The sequence below is a fragment of the Scomber scombrus genome, chromosome 15, assembly GCF_963691925.1.
Source record: "Scomber scombrus chromosome 15, fScoSco1.1, whole genome shotgun sequence".
Classification (NCBI taxonomy): Eukaryota; Metazoa; Chordata; class Actinopteri; order Scombriformes; family Scombridae; genus Scomber; species Scomber scombrus.
The window spans coordinates 15,715,171-15,740,078 of NC_084984.1; the positions used below are offsets into that span (position 1 = coordinate 15,715,171).

Genomic DNA, 24,908 nt, shown 5'->3' on the forward strand with positions numbered 1-24,908 from the left:
AGAGAGCAAAAAGAAGAGGTGACATCCCACAACCTTGTCTTGTACCTCGTTCTAGTTTAATGGTCTTTGATAGGTGCCCATTTATTTTAACTCTGGCAGTAGGGTTGTTATATAATGAATTAATTGCATTAACAAAACTCTTGTGAAAGCCGAATTTCTCAAGGACCAGGTATAAGAACCCCCAGCTCACTGAGTCGAAGGCCTTCTCTGCGTCCAAACTAACGAGTAAAGCCTGTAATTTCTGTTCTTGAATATGGCTTAATACATGTAGTGATCGTCTTATATTGTCGTGTGTTTGTCTCTGTGGAACAAATCCGGTCTGATCTGTATGGATGAGCTGGGGTAGAACTTTTTCAACTCGTCTTGCGAGAATCGATGTGTATAGTTTGTAATCGATATTGAGAATTGAGATTGGTCTGAACGAGCCACATTCTAATCTATCTTTTCCCTCTTTGGGTATGACTGTTATAGTGGCCTCCTTCCATGTTGGTGGGATTTTTCCTTCTTTCAAAGCTTTATTGAATATGTGAAGGAGATATGGTTTTAGTTCGGTCCTGAAGGCTTTGTACCATTCGGACGAGAATCCGTCTGGTCCAGGTGACTTGTTGGTTTGTAGCCTTGATATGGCTTCGTCTAATTCTTGTTCTGTTATTTCTGCCGTTAATTCTTTATTTTGCTCTTCGTTTAAGATAGGTAGGTTAAGAGAGTTTAAAAATGTTCTAGTATTCTGTTCTTCCTCTAATCGTGATTGGGAGTATAGTTCTTTGTAATATTTTTGAAAGGCTGATTGTATTTCTTCTCTTTTATATACCAGATCCTTTGTAATTGGATCCCTGATTTTGTGAATATTGCTGTCTGCTTTCTGTTTTTGTAGTTTTCTTGCTAACAGTTTTGCGAACTTTGAGCCCGACTCATAGTATTTTTGTTTTGTGAAGAACATTTTTTTTTGAGTTTCTTGGGTGTACCAGGTGTTTATCGCCTTCCTGGTTTCTTTAAGTTGCAACTCAATATTCCGATTTAAGTCCTTTTTGTGTTTTGTTTCAAGCTCTTCCAGTTCTCTAGTTAATTTTGCTAGACTTTCTTGTCTTTCTTTCTTTTTTTTTGCACAATATGAGATTATTTTCCCCCTGAAGACAGCTTTAAGTGTATCCCATACTATTTCTGAGGTAACTTCATTATTGTTGTTTTCTTGTAAAAACTGTTCTATTTCTCTTTTTATTTGTGTTTTGAATTGCTGATCATTAAGGATACTGGAGTTTAGTTTCCATAATGTATTTCTTGGGCTGTTGTTTATTTGAATTGTTAACAGGATAGGGGCATGATCTGATAAGTCAATATTTCCATGTTCACACTGCTGTACTCTATGGCGGTCCCTCTTATAAATAAAAAAGTAATCAATTCTCGAGTATACATCATGTGGGTTAGAATAATGAGTGTAGTCTCGTTCTGATGGGTGAACATCTCGCCATAGGTCAATCACCCCAAATTCTGACATGAGAATCTTAATTTTTTTATGGGTTGAGGTTTGTGTAAACATTTTGGAAGAGTCTAGCCTTGGGTTAATTCGAATATTCCAATCCCCTCCACAAATAAGAATGCCTGTTGCTTCTGACATTAAGTCAAATATTTTCCTATAGATTGCTATATTACTGCCGGGGGGGATATAAACATTCAGTATCGAAACTTCTGTGCCCTCTATTTTCCCTGAGACCAGTGAGTATCTCCCTTCTTTATCTTTAATCTCCCGGGTCTTCTCAAAGGGGAGTCTTTGAGACATTAGGGTGGCTACACCTCTTCTATGACCAGATTTGTATGATGAGTGGAACACTTTTGAAAAACCCAGCCTCCCCAATTTCTCATGTTCAATTGAGCTCAGGTGCGTTTCCTGTAACAATGCAATGTGTGCTTTTTCTTTTTTCAGTTTACTCAGAATCTTACTTCTTTTCACTGGATTCAGGATTCCGTTTATATTATATGAAATAATCTTAATATTTTGGTTGTCTGTCATTTATTTTGCAGGTTATTTGTGTCGTCTTTCTACCTGTGTTGTGCTGTGTTGTTTAAGACCTTAAACATCCCGAAAACATTCATGAACTTAGTGAACAAAACTTTGTACAAATGTAAAAATAACTTACATCTAAATGAGTCTTTTTTATTTACTTTGGTGTTTGTTGCCTCCATCGATGAGGCTCGATCGAATCAAGCCTTTCGGGTGCTTCTGGTGTTTAAGCACTCCTTGAGGGAAAGTCCTCTCCTCACAGAGAGAGGGGCCCTGGAAGATGGGCTCATGTCTTTGACATGCCTTTTGCGTTTCCGTGTCCCGACAGTGTTGTATAGATGGTTATAGGAGACCTTGATCAGTCACCGTAAGTGTTTGTTTTTTTCCTGATAAATCCCTTAATTCAAGACTGAGAGGCTTCACTCGTGACCCCATTTCTCAGTTTATGTAGTATCTGAGTCTTACATCATGGGTTGATCCTTCAGAGTTCAAAATCAAAATAATTAACAAAACTTAGAAGAGACTGGTCCCATTTAGTCCCGTGTTATGTGTTAGTCTTTTTTCTTTTAAATGTCTCAGATCCAGGTTAAGTCCTTTGGAGTTCAAGATCAAGTCAAAATAACGGAGGGGGAGGGAAAGTAGCTAAAGAAAAAATAAAAAATAAATAAAGTAAAACAAAAATAATGGGGGGGGGGGGGGGGGCGGTATGGGGGGTAAGGGTTTTCCTCTTTTCCTTCTAGATTGGGTCTCTGATTCCAAATCAAAGTAAATTAAATGTATCCCCCTTCACTTAAAACTGACTAGTCGCTTGCCGTCTCTTTCATCCCCTTTCTCTCTCTCCTCCCTCCATCTCTCCCCCTCTTAGCTTAAGTTATGTTTTACATATCTTAATTCCTGGTAAACTCTTTCTGAGACCAAAATAAAATAATATGCTATATGAAACTAAATAAACATAAGTTACTTATCTGGGATCATATGAGTACAAGTCATCGTTGGGGTTCACTTTGTTGAGTGTGTGTGTTTAAACTGCTGTAGCTTCTCTCTGTAAGATCTGTGGGAGGGTTGTCGTTGTGCTCCTGCGTCCGCGTCTGATGTTCCCCTCGGGTCTCCGGCCATCTGCCATGATGAAAGGAGTTGCAGCTCCCGGTGATCTGTGTCGATTGGGGCCGTGATGACGGTGACAGGGAGTCCTCGTTTCGCCATGTCTGCTGTGGCGTCCCCTGCGTTCAGATATGTCTCTGTGCCGTCGTCGTAGTGGACCCGTAGCTTGGCCGGATAGGGGGTTTGAAATTTAATTTTTTTCTCCCTCAAGATCTTTTTCGCTTCATTGTACTCATAACGTTTCTTAAGCACCGCGGTCGGGTAGTCGTGATCCACGAAGAAGCGGGTGTTCTTGTAATACACTGCCTTTTTCTGCCAAGCTCTGCGGATAACTTCTTCCTTGACTCTGTAACTCGTGAACTTTGCGATTATGGACCGGGGTCTCGCCTGTGGTTCCTCCGGTGCAGGTGCTTGGCTCCGGTGTGCTCGTTCGATCCTGAGTCCGCGGATATCCAGTGTATCACTCAGTAGTTTCTCCAGAAAGGCGCACATGTTGTCTCCCTCCTCCTTCTCAGGTATGCCGTGTATCCGGAGATTATCCCGGCGGGCTCGCCCCTCCTGGTCCGTTAGCTTAGCCTCCATGCTAGCCTGCCGTTTCATTAGCTTTTTCATTAGCGTAGCCATGGCCTGCAGTGCTGTCTCAGTTTCTTTGATCCTACCCTCAGCCTCATCCAGTCTGTTGTTGGTGCTGTGCAATTCCTGCTTAATCTCCGCGAGTTGTTGTTTGTTGTCCCGTCTGAAGTTCTTTATCTCGCTTAGGATGGAGTGCAGGGTTGTGTCTTCTGCTTCGTTTTCCTCGTGTAGCGTTGGGGAGCTACTTCGGCTAGGCTGAGTTAGCGGGGGCCATTCATCCTCATCTCCTACCGCTGCGGTGCTTCTGGTCTTCCTATATGGTCCCTTATTAGCCCTATTGTCCGTCATATTTGCTTTAACTCGTTGTTCAGGGTATTTTCAACTTTTTTAGGGCTGTTTTCTGTGTCGGTCGGGGAGCGTCAAAACTAGGCTGCCATCTTGTAGCTACGTGACCCCGGAAGTCTCCATCTAATACAATATTAATAGAATAACATGCACAGAAACACAATAAAAACAATATAATAAGTATTATATTTATTACATTTTCATGTTTTTTAATTATTTATATTATATTTATATAGCATTATATTTATATGGGACACATTCTGCACATTTCCAGGTATGTATTTTAAATCTGGAGCTCTACTGGAATATATTTGCATGATTTCCAGTTATAAAAAAGCTCCTTATTTATCTTTAAATTGGCCCTTTATGCAGCCCCTCAGCATTTCTACATATGTTCACCTCAAGTTTTAGAACTAACTGGTCTTTTCCATAGTGTTCTTTTTTAACCCTCCTGTTGTCCTCGAGTCAAGAAAGGAAGGATGGAAGGGAGGAAGAAGGAAGGGAGGAAGGAAGGGAGGAAAGAAAAGAAGGAAGGAAGGGAAGGAGGGAAGAAGGAAGGAAAGGAGGGAGGAAGGAGGGAGGAAGGAAGGAGGGAAGGAAGGGAGGAAGGAAGGCAGGAAAGAAAAGAAGGAAGGAAGGAGGACAGAAAGAAGGGAGGAGGGAGGGAGGAAAGAAGGAAGGATGGAGGGAGGGAGAAAAGAAAAGAGGAAAGACAGAAGGACAGAGGAAAGAAGGAAGGAAGGGAGGAGGAAAGAAAGAGAGAAGGAGGAAGGAGGGAAGGAAAGAAGGAGGAGGGAGGAAGGAAGGACAGAAGGAAGGAAGAAAGGGGGACGGAGGAAGGAAAGAAGGAAGGAAAGAAAGAGAGAAGGAGGGAGGAAAGAAGGAACAGTCAAAACAGATGGGGTCAATATGACCCGGGAGGACGACACAAAGGTTAAATAAGAGAAATATAGAATATCTTATCCTTGAATAATAACACAAGTTATAAAAGCACAGTGTCCTCACAGTTCAGGGGTCAAGGCAGTGGCGGCCGGTCAATGCGGGGCGCTGGGGCGCCGCCCCCATCAAATATCTGGCCAAAATCTACTTAAACATATTAAACATAAATGAATTAGAAAATGCTAAATAATTATGAAATAAATAGTATTTGTTAGCAAGATGGTCCTGTTAGCCTCTAAGCACCTGTCATCATTCATTTTAAATCGATTCCAAATGGTATTTTATTAATTTCTATATGTACTTCCTGTATGCGGGGCGCCGGACTAATGGAAGTCAATGCAAGCCCTCAAACTTTTGACAAGCATGTGACCTGAGGCTGCTCTCTCATTGGCCTGCGTCACGTTTCCCACGGGGCGCAGCTCAGTGCGCCCCGGACACGCCCACTTTTATTGGCAGCGAATTGTTGTTGTTTCATGCTTTTTAATCTACTGTGATTGGACAGTTCCGGCTGTCATTCACGCCCTCTCCGTCAGCTGCTGTCACCCAAACTCCTGCTGACGGTAGGTTCAGGAGATGACGTTAAAGTGGAGCCGCGGAAATTAAAGAAGATTATTTTGTAATTTCTCTACAAAAACAATAATTTCACAAGACTTTCACTAGAAGAGAGAAAGAGGATAAAGCAGCAGCAGGTGATGGAGGAGCTGAGAGTTTCTCCTGCTGCTGTTATGATAAACGGAGCTGGCTAGCTGGATGCAGTGTGAGTTATTCCTTTTATTGCTTAATCTGTTTTGCTGTTTCAAAGTGTCAGCACCGAAACGTTGTGGACAACGACAGGGGAACGAGACCTAAAACATCTCTCTGAAAAAAATCAAACAGAAAGCTGCAGCCATCGAGACAATAGCATGGAGCTAAGTTGTTTTTAGCAGACTTAGCATTGCTGAGCTCTTTCTGCAGCTGTTTCACCACATCTGGCCACATGTAGACCTCTGCTATGCCAAGCTCCAGAAGAGGAACATAGATTCAGTCAGTGGCTGCATCCAGCAGCTCCAACAGGACATATAAAAGATCAGGTAGTAGCTGCATTGCTGTTATTAATATTGTAAAGTGTTAAAAAATACTTTATAAAAGACATAACTATGAAGTGTAAAAAACTAAAATGCATAAATGCAGGATAAGAAATGATGGAACTAATTTTGACTATTACAGTTGATTTGGGTACATTTCATTATTAAAATAAGTTAAATAAGTTATGCTTAATCACAGCAGTGTATAGTGTTTAATGCGCCATCTATTGTCATGTTTAGGTATTGCAACAACTAACAGATTACAGTGAAATCAGGACTGAAGACACAATAACTAAAATATAGGTGGTGTCTCTTTTTAAGCATATTACCTTATTGGTAACTCTGCTTTAACTGCTGGTATCTTTAGGTGATGTGAGTGAAATGGGCATTTTATCATGTCTGGTTATAATTTTTTATTCCTCTCTCTGTGGGTCAGAGATACCATACTGGGACAAACCAGGGGACATTATAGTGTGTTGTGTTGTTTTTAGATTAGTTTTTCTTTCTTATTTATATTTTTTTGCTGCGGTATGAAGTGGTGCTACGGCTAATTTGACACTAACCCTAGGACCACCAACCATCAAACTGCGCCCCCCCAAACATTTTTGTCACCAGCCGCCACTGGGTCAAGGTAATGTTTTCATATCTTGTATCACATCTTCAGATAGCTTTTCTTTCGTCTTATCTAATTTCTGGCTGCAACAGAACACCATGAAAACACAAATATCCCTAAATGACTGACTGACTGAATGATGAGGTTACAACATTGGTCGGTCGAATGCTGCTACTTCTTGTATCCATTTCACTTAAAAACCCTCCAGAGTCCAGCTATAAACTTGGTTTTGCTGTAGTCTTGTTTAAGTTAGACCAGTGATGCCTTTTGCAATGTATATACAGATTCTTAGATAAAATACTATAAGGCAAGGCAGTTTTATTTATATAGCGCATTTCATACACAATGGCAACTCAATGTGCTTTATATAAAACAAACATTTAACAGAAAAAATTGGAAATAAAAAAAAACCCCATATAAAACATGGAATTTGAGAAATAAAAATAAAAAACAATAATAGTAAACACATACATACCCCCCCCCCCCCACACACACACACACACTAATAATAAAAACAAAGTACAGAAACATAGAATAAGAGAGAAATAAAATACTAGAATAGAGCATTAAATATAAGGTTGCAGCATAAAATAATGACTTGCTTTAAAATCATTAAAAGGACATACAGTGCAAATGAAAGATTAAAAGGTAAAGTGCTTTGAAAGAGCTCAATCATAAGCACAGGAGAAGAGAAGTGTTATTAACCTGGATTTAAAAATGATTTCAGTTCTGCTGGTAGTTTGTTCCAGTTGTGTAAAAGCTGCTTCACAATGTTTAGTCTGAACTCTGGGCTCCACTATCTGACCTGAGTCAGTAGATCTCAGAGCTCTACTGGGTTTATATTCTACTAACATGTCATTCATGTATTCTGGACCTAATCCATTCAGTGATTTGTAGACCAGTAGCAGAACTAAAATCTATTGTATAGCTGACTGGGAGCCAGTGTAAAGACTTAAGAACTGGAGTAATGTGCTCTGATCTCTTTGTTCTGGTCAAAACTCGAGCTGCAGCGTTCTGAATGAGCTGCAGTTGTTTAATGCTTTTTTGTGGGAGAAATGTTAGTTTTAAAAATGAGTAAAATTATATTTTTCTTAAAAAGGAAATGGTCCAAATCCACTGTTGAGGTACCAGTACAATTGTTATCCTTTATCATAACCATTGCAGCACAGGCACAGACATTTATAAGACAAATATCACATTTACATAAATACATAATAGTATAGAATTGACTCAAATAATAGCATTAAGCCTTATCTAAATATTGTTCTCCCTTTCATTTTACTTTTAGTAGCTGACTGAGCATTTGAAGAAACAATGTCAAACATACTCATCAATCCATGAAAACATGATTCTTATATCACAGTCCCTGCAGTAGTCCATTGGAGATGACAATGACCATTTAAAGCAAGTCAGGTCCCCGTCTGTTGATGTACTTAACCCACACAAAATACTTTTTACAACTTCTTTACACCTATGCAGTCATACCCCAACACCTGGAAACACAATTTTAAGGTGGAAAATCTGTTGAGTTCCCATTTTTAAATATTTAATGTCGTGTAAACACAAACAGCTCTACAAGAAGTATGTCTAAATATGTCTAACACCTTCATTTTTTAAATTAAATATCAGCAACTATCTGATCACAGAGTACATTTTGGTCAGTACCAAAAAGTATTTACATTTCCTTTCAAAAGTATTCATACCCCTTGAACTTTTCCACATTTTGTCACGTAACAACCAAAAACTTAAATGTATTTTATTGGGATTGTATGTGATAGACCAACACAAAGTAGCGCATAATTGTGAAGTGGAAGGACAATGATACGTGGTGGTCAAGATTTTCTACAAATAAAAATTAGAAAAGTGTCGCGTGCATATGTATTCAGCCCCCCTGAGTCAATACTTTGTCGAACCACCTTTCGCTGCAATTACAGCTGCGAGTCTTATGTATGTCTCTACCAGCTTTGCACATCTACTGCAATTTTTGCCCATTCTTCTTTGGAAAATAGCTCAAGTTCAGTCAGATTGGATGGAGAGTGTCTGTGAACAGCAATTTTCAGATTCAAACAGATTCTCAATAGGATTTAGGTCTGGACTTTGACTGGGCCATTCTAACACATGAATATGCTTTGATCTGAACCATTCTATTGTAGCTCTGGCGGTATGTTTAGGGTCGTTGTCCTGCTGGAAGGTGAACCTCCGTCCCAGTCTCAAGTCTTTTGCAGCCTCTAACAGGTTTTCCTCCAGGATTGGCCTGTATTTAGCTCCATCCATCTTTCCATCAACTCTGACCAGCTTCCCTGTCCCTGCTGAAGAAAAGCATCCCCACAGCATGATGCTGCCACCACCATGTTTCATGGTTGGGATGGTGTGTTCAGGTTGATGTGCAGTGTTAGGTTTCCGCCACACATAGCGTTTTGCATGTAGGCCAAAAAGTTCAATTTTGGTCTCATCTGACCAGAGCACCTTCTTTCACATGTTTGCCGTGTCCCCTACATGGCTTGTGGCAAACTGCAAATGGGACTTCTTATGGCTTTCTTTCAACAATGGCTTTCTTCTTGCCACTCTTCCATAAAAGCCAGATTTGTGGAGTACACAACTAATAGTTGTTCTGTGGACAGATTCTCCCACCTGAGCTGTGGATCTCTGCAGCTCCTCCAGAGTTACCATGGGCCTCTAGGCTGCTTCTCTGACTAATGCTCTCCTTGTCCAGCCTGTCAGTTTAGGTGGGCGGCCATGTCTTGGTAGGTTTGCGGTTGTGCCATACGCTTTCCATTTTCGGATGATGGATTGAACAGTGCTCCGTGAGATGTTCAAAGCTTGGGAAATGTTTTTATAACCTAACCCTGCTTTAAACTTCTCCACAACTTTATCCCTGACCTGTCTGGTGTGTTCCTTAGTCTTCATGATGCTGTTTGTTCACTAATGTTCTCTAACAAACCTCTGAAGCCTTCACAGAACAGCTGTATTTATACTGTGCTTGAAGTATACACAGGTGGACTCTATTTACTAATTATGTGACTTCTGGAGGCAGTTGGTTGTACTGGATTTTATTTAGGGGTATCAGAGTAAAGGGGGCTGAATACATATGCACGCCACACTTTTTAGATTTTTATTTGTAGAAAATCTTGACCACCACGTATCATTGTCCTTCCACTTCACAATTATGCGCTACTTTGTGTTGGTCTATCACATACAATCCCAATAAAATACATTTAAGTTTGTGGTTGTAACATGACAAAATGTGGAAAAGTTCAAGGGGTATGAATACTTTTGAAAGGCACTGTAAGTTAGGTACTGAGCTGTACTAATAATAGTAGTTACCCATCTCTTAATTAAATGGTTTATTCTGTCTTACTTTAGTCTATCTTATCTACACTAAATCTTCTTCACTTTATCACATTAGTAGTATTCTGTGAACCTTGAACCTCAGCTTTTGCTCTCCAGTCTACCTGAGCTGTTACAGAACAAAGATGTGTATCAATGTATTTTTTTATTTTATTCTTCTTTTTTTGTTTCAGAAAACGCTGTCAGAAAGACAACATCACATTTCATCCCAATGATACGGTGTCGTACAGAGAATACAGACAGTACCACTTCGAGCCTTCGATGTCTGTAGGAAACGAGTCGGACGTGGTCACGATTCCTAACATGTTGGTGCTGGTAAGATGATTATTTACACTCCGTTTGGTTAATTTGGTCACAGTCTTTTCCTCAGTCACTGTTTTAACTCATAAAAATTGCCCTCAGGGTGCAGCCGTGATGATGGAAAACCTGCCCTATGCTGTCCGTTTAATGATCAGCGCCACCTTCAAGACTTTCAACGAGGGGCCCTTCCTGACCAAAACAGTAGGGGAACTGATGTGGGGTTATGACAGCGGACTGGTCGATTTCCTCAATAAATATCTGCCTGGGATGCTGCCCTCAACGGGGAAGTTTGGCCTCTTTGCTGAGGTGGGTGCTTTAATGTGGTTCATGATGCTCTTAGGAGCCTGAATTTATGGCCCCTGTGCCAGAGAAGACCAAAGGGAGACTAGGAACATATGTCAAGTGCACAAAAGTGTTTCAAAGATGTTGTATAACCACATAAAAAAAAGACTGAATGCCTTAACCTTGGTGGTCGAGTGGTTGCCATGTAATCACAGCGTCCCTGGTTCAAATCCAGCCAGGGACCTTTGCTGCAGGTCATTCCCTTCTCTCTCTCTCTCCCTGTTTCCTGTCGGCCTCTCTGCCAGTTACTATATAAATAAAGACAATAAAGACATAAAATGTTAGTATGCATGCACTATTTTCCAATAAATATTGATTTTACTTACAGATAGACCCAGCTTGAGATTGTAAAAGTATTTCGGTAGTATTTCGATTTTTTTTTTTTTTTTTTGCTATTACAGGAACTGCGTGTTGCTTCAGGCATGGTATGAAGAAACAGTTATTATGTAATTTTTATTATTTGTTATTGAACCTTTATTTTACCAGAAAGGTTTAATAGAGAGACCTGGCCAAGATCAGCAGCAGAATATACAGTTTCAAGACATAAAAGGTTGCAACATCACAAAATAAAGAGTTCGACAATAGACATGTCAAAGTGCAAGTCAATTAAAGTGATTGGAGAAATACCATTATCAGTCAAAAACATTTGCAAGTTTATATAGACTCAACAACCATTGACTTGAGAATGCTTTTAAACTCTGTATATGAGACCAGGTCCTAGTTTAAGCTGATTCTGCAGAAAACATAAATGCCTTCTTGCTCATCTCAGTCCTAGCATTTAGGGACAGTCACAAAGGTAGTAGCCTGTGACGTCAAACCCTATGTGCCATACTTTTGAGACATAAAGACAGTTAAATAAGTTAGAACATATGATGTCTTTTGCAATGTTTGTGGTGATGGTTTCAGCTGAATCAGCATCAAAACTCATGATCATGTGAATAAAACTTGTGCTAAAGATGATTATGTATATACAGATGTTTAGATAAATAACCAAAAGGAGAAATTAAAGTTGTGAAAGTAAATTGTTCTTAAAAAAAGGAAATGATCCAAATCCACTGTTGAGGTACCAGTACACTTGTTATACTTAAATATAATCAGTGCTGCACAATTTTTCAGATATCACACACAAAAGGCTTTAAATTGATTTTTTTCATACTTCCCAACACCTGCAAACACAATTTAAAGGTGGAAAATCTGTCGAGTTCACCTTTTTAAAATGTTAAATATTCTTTAAACATAAACAACTGTACAATAATTATCTTACACTCAGGAAGTATCTGATCAAAGAATTCATAAACAAAGTACAGTAACAGTACATTTCGGTCAGCAAAAAGTATTTAGGTTAGATACTAAGCTGTACTAATAAGAGGGCAGTCTACCTTAAAATTGCCTTTTTATAGATAAAAACATACAAGCGACTAAGCTGACGAGTTGACAGAGAAGTCCAGTTGAGTGAGGGCTCTACAGTTTGGTATGAACCTCAAAGCCCCATGATACACAGCATACAGCATGTGCACACAGGATTTTACAAAACTTAAGTTATCATGACAACAATCAGCAGTTAAATCAGCAGTAGAAAGATGTTGCTAATATAACAGTAAACTACCAGGAGTCTTGTAGAAATGACAAATACATCACCTTGCCTGATGTTGCATTGTTTTGCCAGATGAAATTAAATTCTTTGCCAGAGCTTCTGCGTCCTCGCTTTGCCAACACTGCTGCTCTATTAAAATTAAAATTGATTAATTAAAGGAGGCTGACACATTGTGGTTTTCCTTTAGGTCTAATAAACCGGTTGAAGGAAGTTCCTTGAATTGAATTTCTCATGCAGATAAAAAAAAAAGTGTAATGTTCATCTGTGTATTTATTTGTTCAGTTTAACAACTCCAACACCGGCCTGTTCACCATCTTCACCGGAAAAGATAACATCAGGAATGTCCATAAAGTCGACTCCTGGAACGGTCTGACGGAGGTGAGAACACGACACCTACAGTTATTCATGGTCACATTACTTAACTTGAAGCTCTTCATTGATTTAGTAGATCATACTATCTAAAACCAGGCGGGGAGTTCCGGTCCTCTGAAATGAGGCCAACGCGGAAGTAACTTAAAACTGCATTCTATCAAAAGGCCACCAGGGGGCGACCGTTTTGGTGTCAACAGGACTTCCGTCTCTATACAAGTCAATGGAGAATTCACCAACTTCTCACTTGATTTCTAACCTCAGTAAACGTTTTCAAAATATGTTTATGGTCTCAATCGCTAGTTTAAAGCCTTTCTTTAATGCAGTATGATGTTCATTTGTGAAATTTTGGCCTACCTGATTTTATATTTGATGATAAAGCAGGGTATGCATTAGGGCGTGGCTACGTTGTGATTGACAGGTTGATTGGTTCACAGGTTCAGGAGGGCGCCTCATGCCCCGCCTGATGCCCATATAAGTACAATCCGGGTTTTTATTTTTCCCGGCATGCACCTGAAATGTTCAAGATGGCGCTGCTCAGATCCGATACTATTGGCTTCCGAGCAGCAGTCCACAAACCAATGGGTGACGTCATGGATGTTACGTCCATTTCTTATATACAGTTTATTTCTAAAACACATTGTAGGAGTTGCATGTTCCTACACATCGTCTACTGCCTCTGAATTGTGGAGCACCTCAAGGGTCTTTCCTAGGTCCCCTTCAACTTTGTATCTACATGCTTTTATTTTTCCCCAGAATTGATTATTATAACTCTCTCTTTACCTGTCTGAGTGGCTGAAAGACCACATTTTTGTCTCGTTGCATTGGCTTCCAATAGATTTTAAGGTTTGACTCATTACTTTTATTTATATAAAAGTGGTGCACTCAGCCTCAAATCTTTCAAGGAGACTCTGCTAGCTCTCCCCCAATTTAGATCTCAAACTAAAGGAGATTGTGCATTTACGGTCAGGGCCCCGAAAATCTAGAATAACAAATTTGTTAAAAATTTAGGTTTGTAAAATTCTGCAACTCTTCTGCAAATCTCTCCATACATCTCTGCATCAATTGTTCTTTATGTCACTTTTGGACTTCCACTTTGTGTTGTACCAATCATTTTAGAGCATGCTAATAAAAGTCAGTCAATTGATTACTGACTGATTGAACCGAAAAAATATTAATCAACCATTTTCAAAATTGATTTATGTTTTTTAACCCTCCTGTTGTCCTCCCGGGTCAAGGAAGGACAGGAGGAAGGAAGGAAGGAAGGAACGAGGAAGGAAAGGAGTAAGGAAGGAGGGAGGGAGGAAAAGAGGAAGGAAGTAAGGAGAGAAGGAAGGTAGGAAGGAAGGAAGGAAGGGAGCAAGGAAAGTTGGAAGGAGGGACAGGAGGAAGGAAAGGAGTAAGGAGGGAGGGAGGGAGGGAGGGAGGGAGGGAGGGAGGGAGGAAAAGAGGAAGGAAGGAAGGAAGTGAGGAAAGAAGGTCAATTCTACCTGGGAGGACAACAGGAGGGTTAAGTTGATGACAAAACTTTAGTCTGAGAAGTTTCTGATGTTAAAAGTCCACACGAATAATCCTATTAATGAATAATGAAAATAATAATTTCTTGCATTATTGTTTATTTTCAACATTGCTTTGTAATGCGATATAGAAATAAATGTTACTGATGTCCTTTCTGTCACTAGCTGAACTACTGGAGGTCCCACCAGAGTAACATGATCAATGGAACAGCTGGACAGATGTGGCCTCCATTCATGACCAAAGAAAGCACTTTACCTTTCTACAGCCCTGATGCCTGCAGGTAAAAATGTGTTTCACTCTTCTCTCAGTTCTTTCTTTGAGGTAATTCCTTTTATATATTTAACCATTGTGTCGTCCGTTTTGACTATTCCTTCTTTCCTTCCTTCTGTCCTTCCTTCCTTCCTTCCCTCCTTCCTTCCTTTCCTTCCTCCCTTCATACCTTCCTCCCTCCCTGCCTTCCTCCCTCCTTTTCTTCCTTCCTTCCTTCCCTCCTTCCTTCCTTCCCTTCCTTCCTCCTTCCTAAATGTCACTAAAGTGTTAAATTAACCCTCCTGTTGTCCTCCCGGGTCAAATTGACCTAATTTCTTTTGACTGTTCCTTCTTTCCTTCTTCCCTTCTTTAATTTTTCCTTCGTTCTTCCCCTCCTTCCCTCTTTCTTTGCTCCTTCGTCCTTCCATACTTCTTTCCTTCCTTCCTTCCTTCCTTCCTTCCTTCCTTCCTTCCTTCCTTCCTTCCTTCTTTCCTTCCTCCTTTCCTTCCTCCCTCCCTGCCTCCTTACTCCTTTCCTTCCTTCCTTCCTTCCTTCCTTCCTTCCTTCCTTCCTTCCTTCCATCATTCCTTCCTTCCTTTCTTCCTTCCTTCCATCTTTCCTTACTTCCTTGGCTCGAGGACAACAGAAAGGTTAAAATCTCTTCTTTGTTCCACTTTTTAGATCTATGGAGCTCGTGTACCAGCGTCCTGGTGATTTCAAAGGTGTCCCTCTGTATCGATATGTTGCACCCAAGACGCTGTTCGCCAACGGGACCGACTACGCTCCCAACGAAGGCTTCTGCCCCTGTAGACAGTCTGGCCTGCTTAATGTCAGCAGCTGCCGCCACAGTGAGTAAATACTCATTTATTTACACAAATAACAAAACACAAAAACCCCTTAATACATTTGAAAAGTAAAAAAAGGGTTGTGCATTAAAGTAGCAGGTTCTGACTGAATTCACACATACTTAAAAATCAAAGGGTTTTTTATTGAGAGATTTGAATTTGCTCCAGTTTATATCAGATGGCGTTTCATTTATTCTTTCACTGTCTCATTTTACAGACTCTCCGGTCTTCATCTCTCATCCTCACTTCTATAATGCTGATCCAGTGCTGCTGGACTACGTGCAGGGCCTCAGTCCCAATGAAGAAGAGCATGGCCTCTTCATAGACATCCACCCAGTGAGCATTTACACACACACACACACACACACACACATAGGGCCTGATTTACTAAGATCCCAAATAGAGGTACTAAATTGCGTGCACAGTGCAATAGATTGCGCGTTTCGTTTGCGTGCGTTTTGCAGGTGATCTACTAAGAATAACTAAATGAAAACAGGTGCAACAGGGTGGAGACAGCAGTATTTAAATAAGAGTTTTGTGTCTTTATGGAGAGTTTGGACGAGCAGAAAGCTGCAAGCGCAAAATGAAATGTGATCAGGTTCTAGTGGAAGAGGTTAACAAATATATTGAGTTATAACAAAAACAAATATTACCAGAAAAACCCACATATGGGAGAGTATTAGTGACAAAGTCAATGCTGTTAGTAAAACCAACAATATTCCACTCCAAAAATATTAACACAGGTGGAAAAACGTCCTGTGTGTATTCTGTCGTTGTGCCTCCGTCTCCTTGTCTCCATAGTAACAGCCGGTTAATACCTGCCCTTCAAAAGGTATTATTTGTAGACGCAGTTAGCGTCAGAAAAAATACCTTCAGGTTTGTTAAATCACAATGCGTGTGCTAAATAACATATTTGCATTTTTCTCCTCCCTGTATTTTGCACACTGGGGTTGAAACGCCCCACATTACATATTCATTATGGTAAACGTACTTAATGGACGGCACGTACTATCTTGCACAGTTGAAAGACGCAAACCTCAGCGCGCTGCGTTAGTAGATCAGCTTGCACATTTTTTGTGGGTGATGTCAAGTTTGCACACGTTTTTACACACGCAAACCTTCAGGCCCACACACTCTTATACTAAGTGATGCATCGTAAAAATCTCATCCAAAGAAATAAACACTATAAAACTTGGATGTAAAGTCCAGTGTTGCTTTAGATAAAATACTGCAGTATAAAAAGTGACCATTACGACTTCAAGCAGCATTTCTTCAAAAAATAAAGTAGCACACAAAACAAGAACATTTTTCAGATAGTTTTTAGTGCCTTAAGGTCTGATGTGGTTATCTCCAGCGGAGGTGGACTGATTGCATATCACAGACTTTGTATTCTGCTTCATGGTCAAGTGTGAGTTTTTATCTGCTGTAAACATGTAAGAAGAGTTTTCCCCTACAGTGGGTGAGGGATCACTTATGTTGCTTTTATAACTGACCTCGAACTCTAAAAGTTATAACAATATGACCTGTTTTATGAAATGTGTTTTGAATATTAAATTGTTTAAGTTGCTGGCTGCTGCAGGCTTCAAGTTGCCACATCGCACATAAGTTTAAGTTGAATTGAGATTGAGAAAAGGTGAAGCTCAGAGAAACTTTCCTCCAAACTCTTCATTTCACCTCTTCTCCACATCTAAATGATTTGATTTCTACACAAATTCATTTTGAAATTCTTCAAATTATTAATATTTATAAATTAAAGAATGCTTGCGTTGATTGGCTGTCAGCAATTCCATGTAAATAGTCATATTTTCTAGCTCTGGGTGCAAAAAGGATCGATTGCAGGTATCATTTGATGGGAGACGTTACTGTATCATACTACTTGGTATGAATTTATTTTGGTCGATACCTTTAAAGATATCGAGCACCAATACCCAGCCCTATAGAGGACTGAAGAAACCATAAAGTAATGTTGAATCAGAGAATTCATCAGAGATGATCAATAGATTTTTAGAATATAAAATGTCCAAGCAGCAATACCGCAATACATGGCACAAACATGGCATAAAGACAACAAACATAGAAATCACACAAAATACCTAAGAATATAAAAACACAAAAACACACCCTCCCACCCTCAGCATTGCTAGAACCGAGTATAAAAACGCAATGAGTATATAAATAAAAGTGCATGTAAAGGCACAATAAATACATATGTAAAAGTGCATGTAAAGTAGTTAGAGTCAGGGTGCATTTATGTTAGTGAGGCATTGGGTAAGAAGGATCTTTTGTAACGTTCTCTTGAGCAGCGGGGGAGTCTGAATCGGTTGCTGAATGAGCTCCTGAGATTTTCTAGTAATATGTTGTAACTTTAACTTTTAACTATGACTATAACACAGATTACCTGTTTTTGTTTCTCTGTGCATACAGTTTAAATATGACAATGCTGCATACTAATTTATGAAATTGGAAATTGCTGTAGTTTTATGTTACTCTACACACTCATACTTAAACAGACACACAGGTCTATCAGCTCGAGGCATGTTATATGTTTATTTGCTTTGCACGCATGTAAACGAGACGTTATCATCCTGCAATCTTACAATTATCAGTAAGTCAAACTAACACTGACAATCATTAATGTGAGGATGAGGTTCCATTTACACGAAAAGTCAGAGATAAATACTTAATTACTCACTTATTTTAATGCTGTGCAAGAACAGTAACATCAATGAACTGAGGATAATTATGTCACTGTTGCAGTAAAGTGGACATACAGGGAACTGATAAGCCCGATGTCACATGATTCAGCTCTTTCTAAATGACTTATGCAACTCTCCGGCAGTAGAGTTGGCAGTAAGCTAAGTTGTGATAAGGTAATTGGAAATTGAGCTATTTCGCCATAAATGTTAGATGTTTGTGAGTTAAGGGCTGTTAGAAACGTTATATAGTCTCAATAAAAGTAAAGAAAGATAATGCAGCAGTGATTCCCTGTGCAGATTAAAGACTGTGATATGAGAGCACAGCGTTCAGTCTAATCAAGCAGCTTGAGATCGATATCGCGTTAATCATTAAAGGGAAATTACTTGGCGTGGGATTTTATTACTTAACAGAAAATGACGAGATCATTTTCACTTCGTCTCCACATTCCTTAATGCATCGAGTATAAGAATAGATTTATTTATTATAGCACCCTCCTGTTGTCCTCGAGTCAAGAAAGGAAGGGAGGAAGAAGGAAGGAAAGGAGGGAGGAAGGAAGAAGGAAGGAAAGGAGGTTGGAAGGAAGGAAGGGAGGAAGAAGGAAGGAAAGGAGGAAGGAAGGAAGGAAATAAGGGAGGAAGGAAAGAACGAAGGGAGGAAAGAATGAAGGAAAGGAGGGAGGGAGGGAGGGAGGAAGAAGGAAGGAAAGGAGGAAGGAAGGAAGGAAATAAGGGAGGACGGAGGAAAGAAGGAAGGAAAGGAGGGAGGACGGAAGGAAGGGAAGAAGAAGGAAGGAAAGGAGGGAGGAAGGAAGGAAGGAGGGAAGGAAGGAAGGAAGGAAGGAAAGAAGGAGGGAGGGAGGAAGGAAGGATGGACAGAAGAAAGAAGGAGGGAGGAAGGAAGGACAGAAAGAAGGAAGGAAGGGAGGAAAGAAGGAACAGTCAAAACAGACAGAGTCAATTTGACCCGGGAGGACGACATGAAGGTTAATAATAGCAATTATCAAACTTCTTAGCAATAATAAATGCTTCACAACAGGATTAAAACACACAAAATTAGATTAAAACAAAGAAACATGAGTAAAGAGAAGCAAAGGAGTGCGGCTGGGTGTTGAGAAGATTGCAAGTAAATGGATTATGTAATCAGTGGTTCCCAAAACGCCCTAAAGATACATACTTTGACTTCAGGCGGAACGAAGCGGAGCGAGTCAGAGCAAGTCTCGATCAGTCGGCAAATTAAATCTTTTATTGTGTGATATGTAATTTTACCTGAAGACGCTGTCAGTCGTTCTTAAACCTGTGCACGTGCCTCCTCTTTTGATGAAGGGAGACTATTAAAATAAAGGGAAAATTTCAGTTTCAAGGTGCTTCACAGCTGATTGACGAGCTGATATAAAGACAGAACATACAGAAAAGAAATCAAAAGAAAAAAAATAATAGAGAACTTTCCTTTCCTCCTTCCTTTCTTTCCTTCCTTCCTTTCCTTCCTCCCTCCCTCCCTCTCTCTTTCTTTCCTCCCCCCATCCTTCCTCCCTTCCTCTTTTCCTTTCTCCCTGCCTCACTCCCTCCTTCCTTCTTTCCTCCTTCCCTCCCACCTTCCTCCCCTCCTCCTTTCCTTTCCCTTTCTTCCTCCTTCCCTCCCACCTTCCTCCCCTCCTCCTTTCCTTTCCCTTTCTTCCTTCTTCCTTCCTCTTTTCCTCCTTTCCTTCCCTCCTCCCTCCTTACTCCTTTCCTTCCATCCTTCCTTCTTCCTCCCTCCCTTCCTTCCTCCCTCCCTCCCTCCCTTCCATCCTTCCTTCTTACTCCCTTCTTTCCTTGACTCGAGGACAACAGGAGGGTTAACATTCATTTACAGCCCATCTCACACAAACTCTCACCCTCTTATTTTTTTCCTTTCAGTTACAAACTACACTGCTTTTATTATTTATTTTACCCCTGGATGTTTTTAGTAGAAGCAGCTGGTCGGCCGCCTCACGGGTTTCGCCCTCCATGTGTTGTTTTGTTGCAAAAACGCGATAATTGGTATCGTTCTTGTCCCACCAGAGCTCCAGTGGTTTACGGAGCGGAGAGAGCCTCAGTGTTGTTGTCTCAGCTGTAATCTTCATGTTCATGCTCTTTTCCTGAATGCCAAAGAATTAAAAAAAAAAAAGAAAAAAGCTGAGGCCAGTGGAGGTGGTGGTTGGTAGATTTCAGCTCGTCTATATTATGTCCTCAGCTTTAGTGACTTTCCATGTTGTGGTTGGAAAATAGCCCTAACCCTCCTGTTTTCCTCGAGTGAAGGAAGGGAGGGAGGAAGAAGGAAGGAAAAGAGGAAAGAAGGAAGGGAGGAAGGAAAGGAGGAAGGAAAGGAGGAAGGAAGGAAATGAGTAAGGAGGGAGGAAGGAAGGAAGGAAGGAAGGAAGGAAAGGAGGAAAATAGGAAAGAAGTAAGGAGAGAAGGAAGGGAGGAAGTAAAGGAGGGAGGGAGGGAGGAAAGGAAGGACGGGAGGGAGGGAAGAAAGGAGGAAGGAAGGAAAAGATGAAGGATGTAAGGAGGAAGGAAGGAAGGAAGGAAGGAAGATTAGAAAGGAGTAAGGAGATAGGGAGGAAGGAAGGAAGGAAGGTGTGCTCCAAATAAGCACACGTCATGATTTATTTACTAAATATGATACTAAATATTGATTTCAAAGAGTTAAAAACAGCAATATATGTATTCAGTAACATGTTAAATATCAAAAAATGAGGAAAAAACCTTCCTGAGCAAAATCTTAAAGGTCTGACTTCAGCGTCCGATCTGTCAGTGTGTAATATGTTGATTGTGTTTCATAGTGATGAACCTACAGATAATGATCAGAAACTCCACAGCTTTACGGAGCTTCATAGTGAGTCTCAGCTCATTGTTTAGTTGTCCAGCTGTAACTGTTTTGGTTCACTCTCATTTTTTCTCAGTAACTGTTACATTTATTTTCTAATTAAATTAAGTTACATGAAACTATTTACTCCCCAGCACTGCTCATTTTTTAGTTAACCCTCCTGTTGTCCTTGAGTCAAGGAAGGAAGGGAGAAAGAAGGAAGGAAGGGAGGGAGGGAAGAAGATGGAAGGGAGGAAGAAGGAAGGAAAGGAGGAAGGAGAGAGGGAGGGAGAAAGGAAAAGAGGAAGGGAGGAAGGAAGGAAAGAAGGACAGAGGAAAGAAGGAAGGTAATGGCGAGGAAAGAAAGACAGAAGGAAGGGAGGGAGGAAAGAAAGAAGGAAGGGAGGAAGGAACGAAGGAAGGAAGGAAGGAAGGAAGGAGGGACGTAAAAAAGGAGGGAGGGAGTGAGGAAGGAAGGACAGAAGGAGGGAAGAAAGGGGGATGTCGGAAGGAGAGAAGGAGGGAGGGGAGGAAGGACAGATGGAAGGAAGGAAGGGAGGAAAGAAAGAGAGAAGGAGGGATGAAGGAAAGGAGGGAGGAAAGAAGGAACAGTAAAAACAGACGGTGTCAATTTGACCCGGGAGGACGACACAAAGGTTAAATTAAGTTACATGAAACTACTTACTCCCCAGCACTGCTCATTTTTTAGTTAAGGCCTGTTGTTCTCCCGGGTCAAAATTGACCTGAGGACAATATAAGGATAAATACTTAAATTGCTTGAATCTGCAAAAAAAACTGCCAGTGCTTCTCTGTGTAATATCTGGACGCCTTTCCCCTCACTCCCCTAATCACACATGGACTGAGTTATGTCATCAGAACATAGCCCCCCCCCCAAAGCGCCTTCTTTCATAATTGTCCGTGTCCAAGCGCTGATTGTTGCTGCCCTGCGCCTCGTCTTGTGTTCCCCTCTGAAACCGCTGACCTCCTAAGTTTAGATAATCACAACTGGAGCGATTGTCTGTAGATTTGAGCCAGCTCGAAAGTCATTCTTTTTGTTTTTCTGAAAATGTCCTCATCCCAAGCTGAGCGCTCAAGTGTCTCTTTTAAAAAAAAAAAAGTTTTATATATAAATTCGACGCTGCTACAAATTAGTCTCAGTGCTGCAACGCTGGAAAGGAAATTGGTTCTAGCCGCTGCGTGCTTGATTGACAGCTCGGTCTTGAAATCGGTATTCAAAATGGATAAATGTTATATTGGAAACATACCAACTTTATCATCTTTTTTTATCATCTTTCACTCACATTTTTTCACAGAGGCATGTCCATGAAACAGATTTCAGAGCTCAGCTGTTGACATGTGGCTCTGATTTAAATAAAAGAAGGTTTATACAGGCTGAAGTTTGGAGGACAAAGATGATTGATGATAAAAAAAAAAGTGCAGCTGGTAGCAGTGCCACACAGCAGCAGTGAACATGTGATGACATATGACTGTCATAATTCGACAATATTGTTTAGGATATACACGTCTATACAGTCTCGTCTCCTCTGAACTCAGTTGTGACTCATTACTTTTATAAAAATGGCAGCTCAGCTCTTCTCTTGTGAATATTAAAAAGGACACATTCCCAGTTTTTTAAAGTCTGTGTAGAAACTGCACTGTCAGCTGCAAATCATGCAAATTATAAGCAAACTTCCGGAAAATCTGCTAAAGAAAATGGGAATTAATGCAAGTTTCTTTAGGGGAAAGTATGTTCATTTTGCTAATAATACTTGTGTACCTCTACTTCATAAAAGTGAATGCAGGACTTTGACATCTTTGTATTAGTACTTTTACTTAAGTAAAGGATGGAAGTACTTCTTCCACCACTGGGACTTGAGACTTTAATTTCCTGAAACAGTCAAAAGTTGATTTCCTCTTCTAACTTGCCTGAGGTCACCAAACAATGAGAGTCTGATGTTGTGTAAAGGAGAATTGTCGTATGAAGGAGCCGCTAGAGAATGTACATAATATCATCCATTGCTATTTATACCAAAGGCTCTTTCTGCTGTGAACAAGATTTATGGTCCTATTATCTCGTGACTGCCAGCAAACATGCAATAGAGAGATGAACAGAATAACTTGCATGCATGACGTGTTTTGTCAAATTGGAGAAAAAGAGCAGTGCCAGACACACAAAGCACACCCTGGTAATTAGTGCTTTCAGCCCGCTGGGTCTTAGCTGTAACTCTGGACTGAACCACATCACAACTTGTCCTGCCAGAAAAGCACTCGGAGTCAGAGGAAAAACAAAGACTCTTAAAACAGATTCAACCCTTCTTCTTCTTCTTCTTCTTCTTCTTCTTCTTCTTCTTCTTCTTCTTCTTCTTCTTCTTTCTTCTTCTTCTTCTTCTTCTTCTTCTTCTTCTTCTTCTTCTTCTTCTTCTTCTTCTTCTTCTTCTTCTTCTTCTTCTTCTTCTTCTTCTTCTTCTTCTTCTTCTTCTTCTTCTTCTTCTTCTTCTTCTTCTTCTTCTTCTTCTTCTTCTTCTTCTTCTTCTTCTTCTTCTTCTTCTTCTTCTTCAGTTGTTGTCAGTGGTAATTATGATGCAGCTAAAGAAATATCTGTATCAGAAGCAGCTGTTGATTGTTTCAGTTTAACAAGCAGATTTTTGATTTACACTGTTTTAGTTTTCTGCCTCTTCTAGATAGTTTTTTCTTCTGTTTGTGTGTGCAGGCTGGTTCAGATCCAAGAAGAATTGAACAAAAAGACATTTTAAATCCCACACTGGCACGGCCCAAATAATATGGACATACAAGTTACAGCACACAATGACATTTAGGATAATCCTCTGACTTTGTGTATGGAGGCTTTGTCTTGTTTAAATTGAAACAGCCCAAATATAAACTTCTACCACAAAGCAACCTCCATAAACCAAAGTGAATGTCTTTATCATCAAAATTTTCTTTACACCGCCTACAAATGTCCAAAATGCTGCTCCGAGGCTCTTAACTACCTGTTAATTTCATAAATTCATTTAAAATTTTGGGTGCTCACTTATAGAGCCATGCATGACTCCACAGGCTACACAGTATATTATAGACCTTTTAGACGCCCGCACCACGAGCCGAGCCCCTCGGTCTTCTACTCGGACATGTTTATGCATATATGAGTTGACAGTTCATAATAAGGATGGAGACCTTTGCCTGCACCTTTAGGATAAAGATGACATGTAATACTTTAACTACATTACTCATAATACTGCAGTACTTTTACTGTAATACTGCATACTACATCACTCATAATACTGCAGTACTTTTACTGTAATACTGCATACTACATCGCTCATAATACTGCAGAATCCTGATTTTTGGTGCTATTACAGCCATTGGACGACTGTAAAACCACACTCTTTTAGTCATGTACAGTAAAGATGTAGATACTGTTATTTAAGGTTGAACTCAAGTAACCTGCAGCAAAGAGATCATTCAGAGCCTTGACCTGAGTACAGACTTATACAACAATGCCGTTTCAGCACTGTCGCTTTCCTTCCATGACAGCTTGGGGCTTATTTGATGCTAAATTTATGTATTTTATAACCGTCCATCAAAAAATGGTCCCCAAAAGAATCATTCGCACACGCATAAGGATTTCCTCCTTTTGTTTCCTCTTGTTGTGGTTACATGGGAACAGGTTTTTATGGTTGACTCGAGACGTTCCCGAGCTCTAGTTGAGATGTCAATGTCATTTTATCCCCCCCCCCCCCCCTCCCCTATGTGAGGTTTGAATAACCTTTTGTGTGCGTCTCTTTGCAGCAAACAGGTGTCCCTCTGAACGTGTCCATCCGCCTGCAGCTCAACCTTTACATGAAGAGAGTGTCAGGAATTACGTAAGGAAGATATTCCCCAAGCTATTATTATGCCGTTAACGTTTTTAACTTGTATTGTGTTTTCTATCCATTCATCATTCAGTATGAAAGGCTGCTGGATATTTCCTGCTTTCCATGCCGTTCACTATGAAACCTTGGAAGTTGACTGACTGCTCTTGTCATTGTAGAGAAACTGGCAAGATTTCTGAGGTGGTGATGCCCATGATCTGGTTCGAGGAGGTGAGGAAAATAAGGATCAATTATGGTTTTTTTTGTGTGTCCATGTGGTTTAGTCAAATTTAAAGGGGTTAAAATAAACGTATGAATAACTTGCACACATTCT

General features: G+C 40.2%; 1 protein-coding gene across 3 annotated transcripts in view; it reads left to right on the forward strand.

Annotated features, from left to right (window-relative positions):
- Positions 1-24,908, forward strand: part of scarb1 (scavenger receptor class B, member 1) — a 44,685-nt gene that overhangs the window by 6,954 nt on the left and 12,823 nt on the right. For all 3 annotated transcript variants that reach the window (XM_062434530.1, XM_062434533.1, XM_062434531.1), the window contains exons 3-10: positions 10,156-10,297; positions 10,385-10,588; positions 12,501-12,596; positions 14,270-14,385; positions 15,037-15,203; positions 15,418-15,536; positions 24,513-24,586; positions 24,754-24,805. In XM_062434530.1, coding sequence (XP_062290514.1) covers positions 10,156-10,297; positions 10,385-10,588; positions 12,501-12,596; positions 14,270-14,385; positions 15,037-15,203; positions 15,418-15,536; positions 24,513-24,586; positions 24,754-24,805 — 970 coding nt within the window. The remainder of the gene's footprint in view (positions 1-10,155; positions 10,298-10,384; positions 10,589-12,500; positions 12,597-14,269; positions 14,386-15,036; positions 15,204-15,417; positions 15,537-24,512; positions 24,587-24,753; positions 24,806-24,908) is intronic.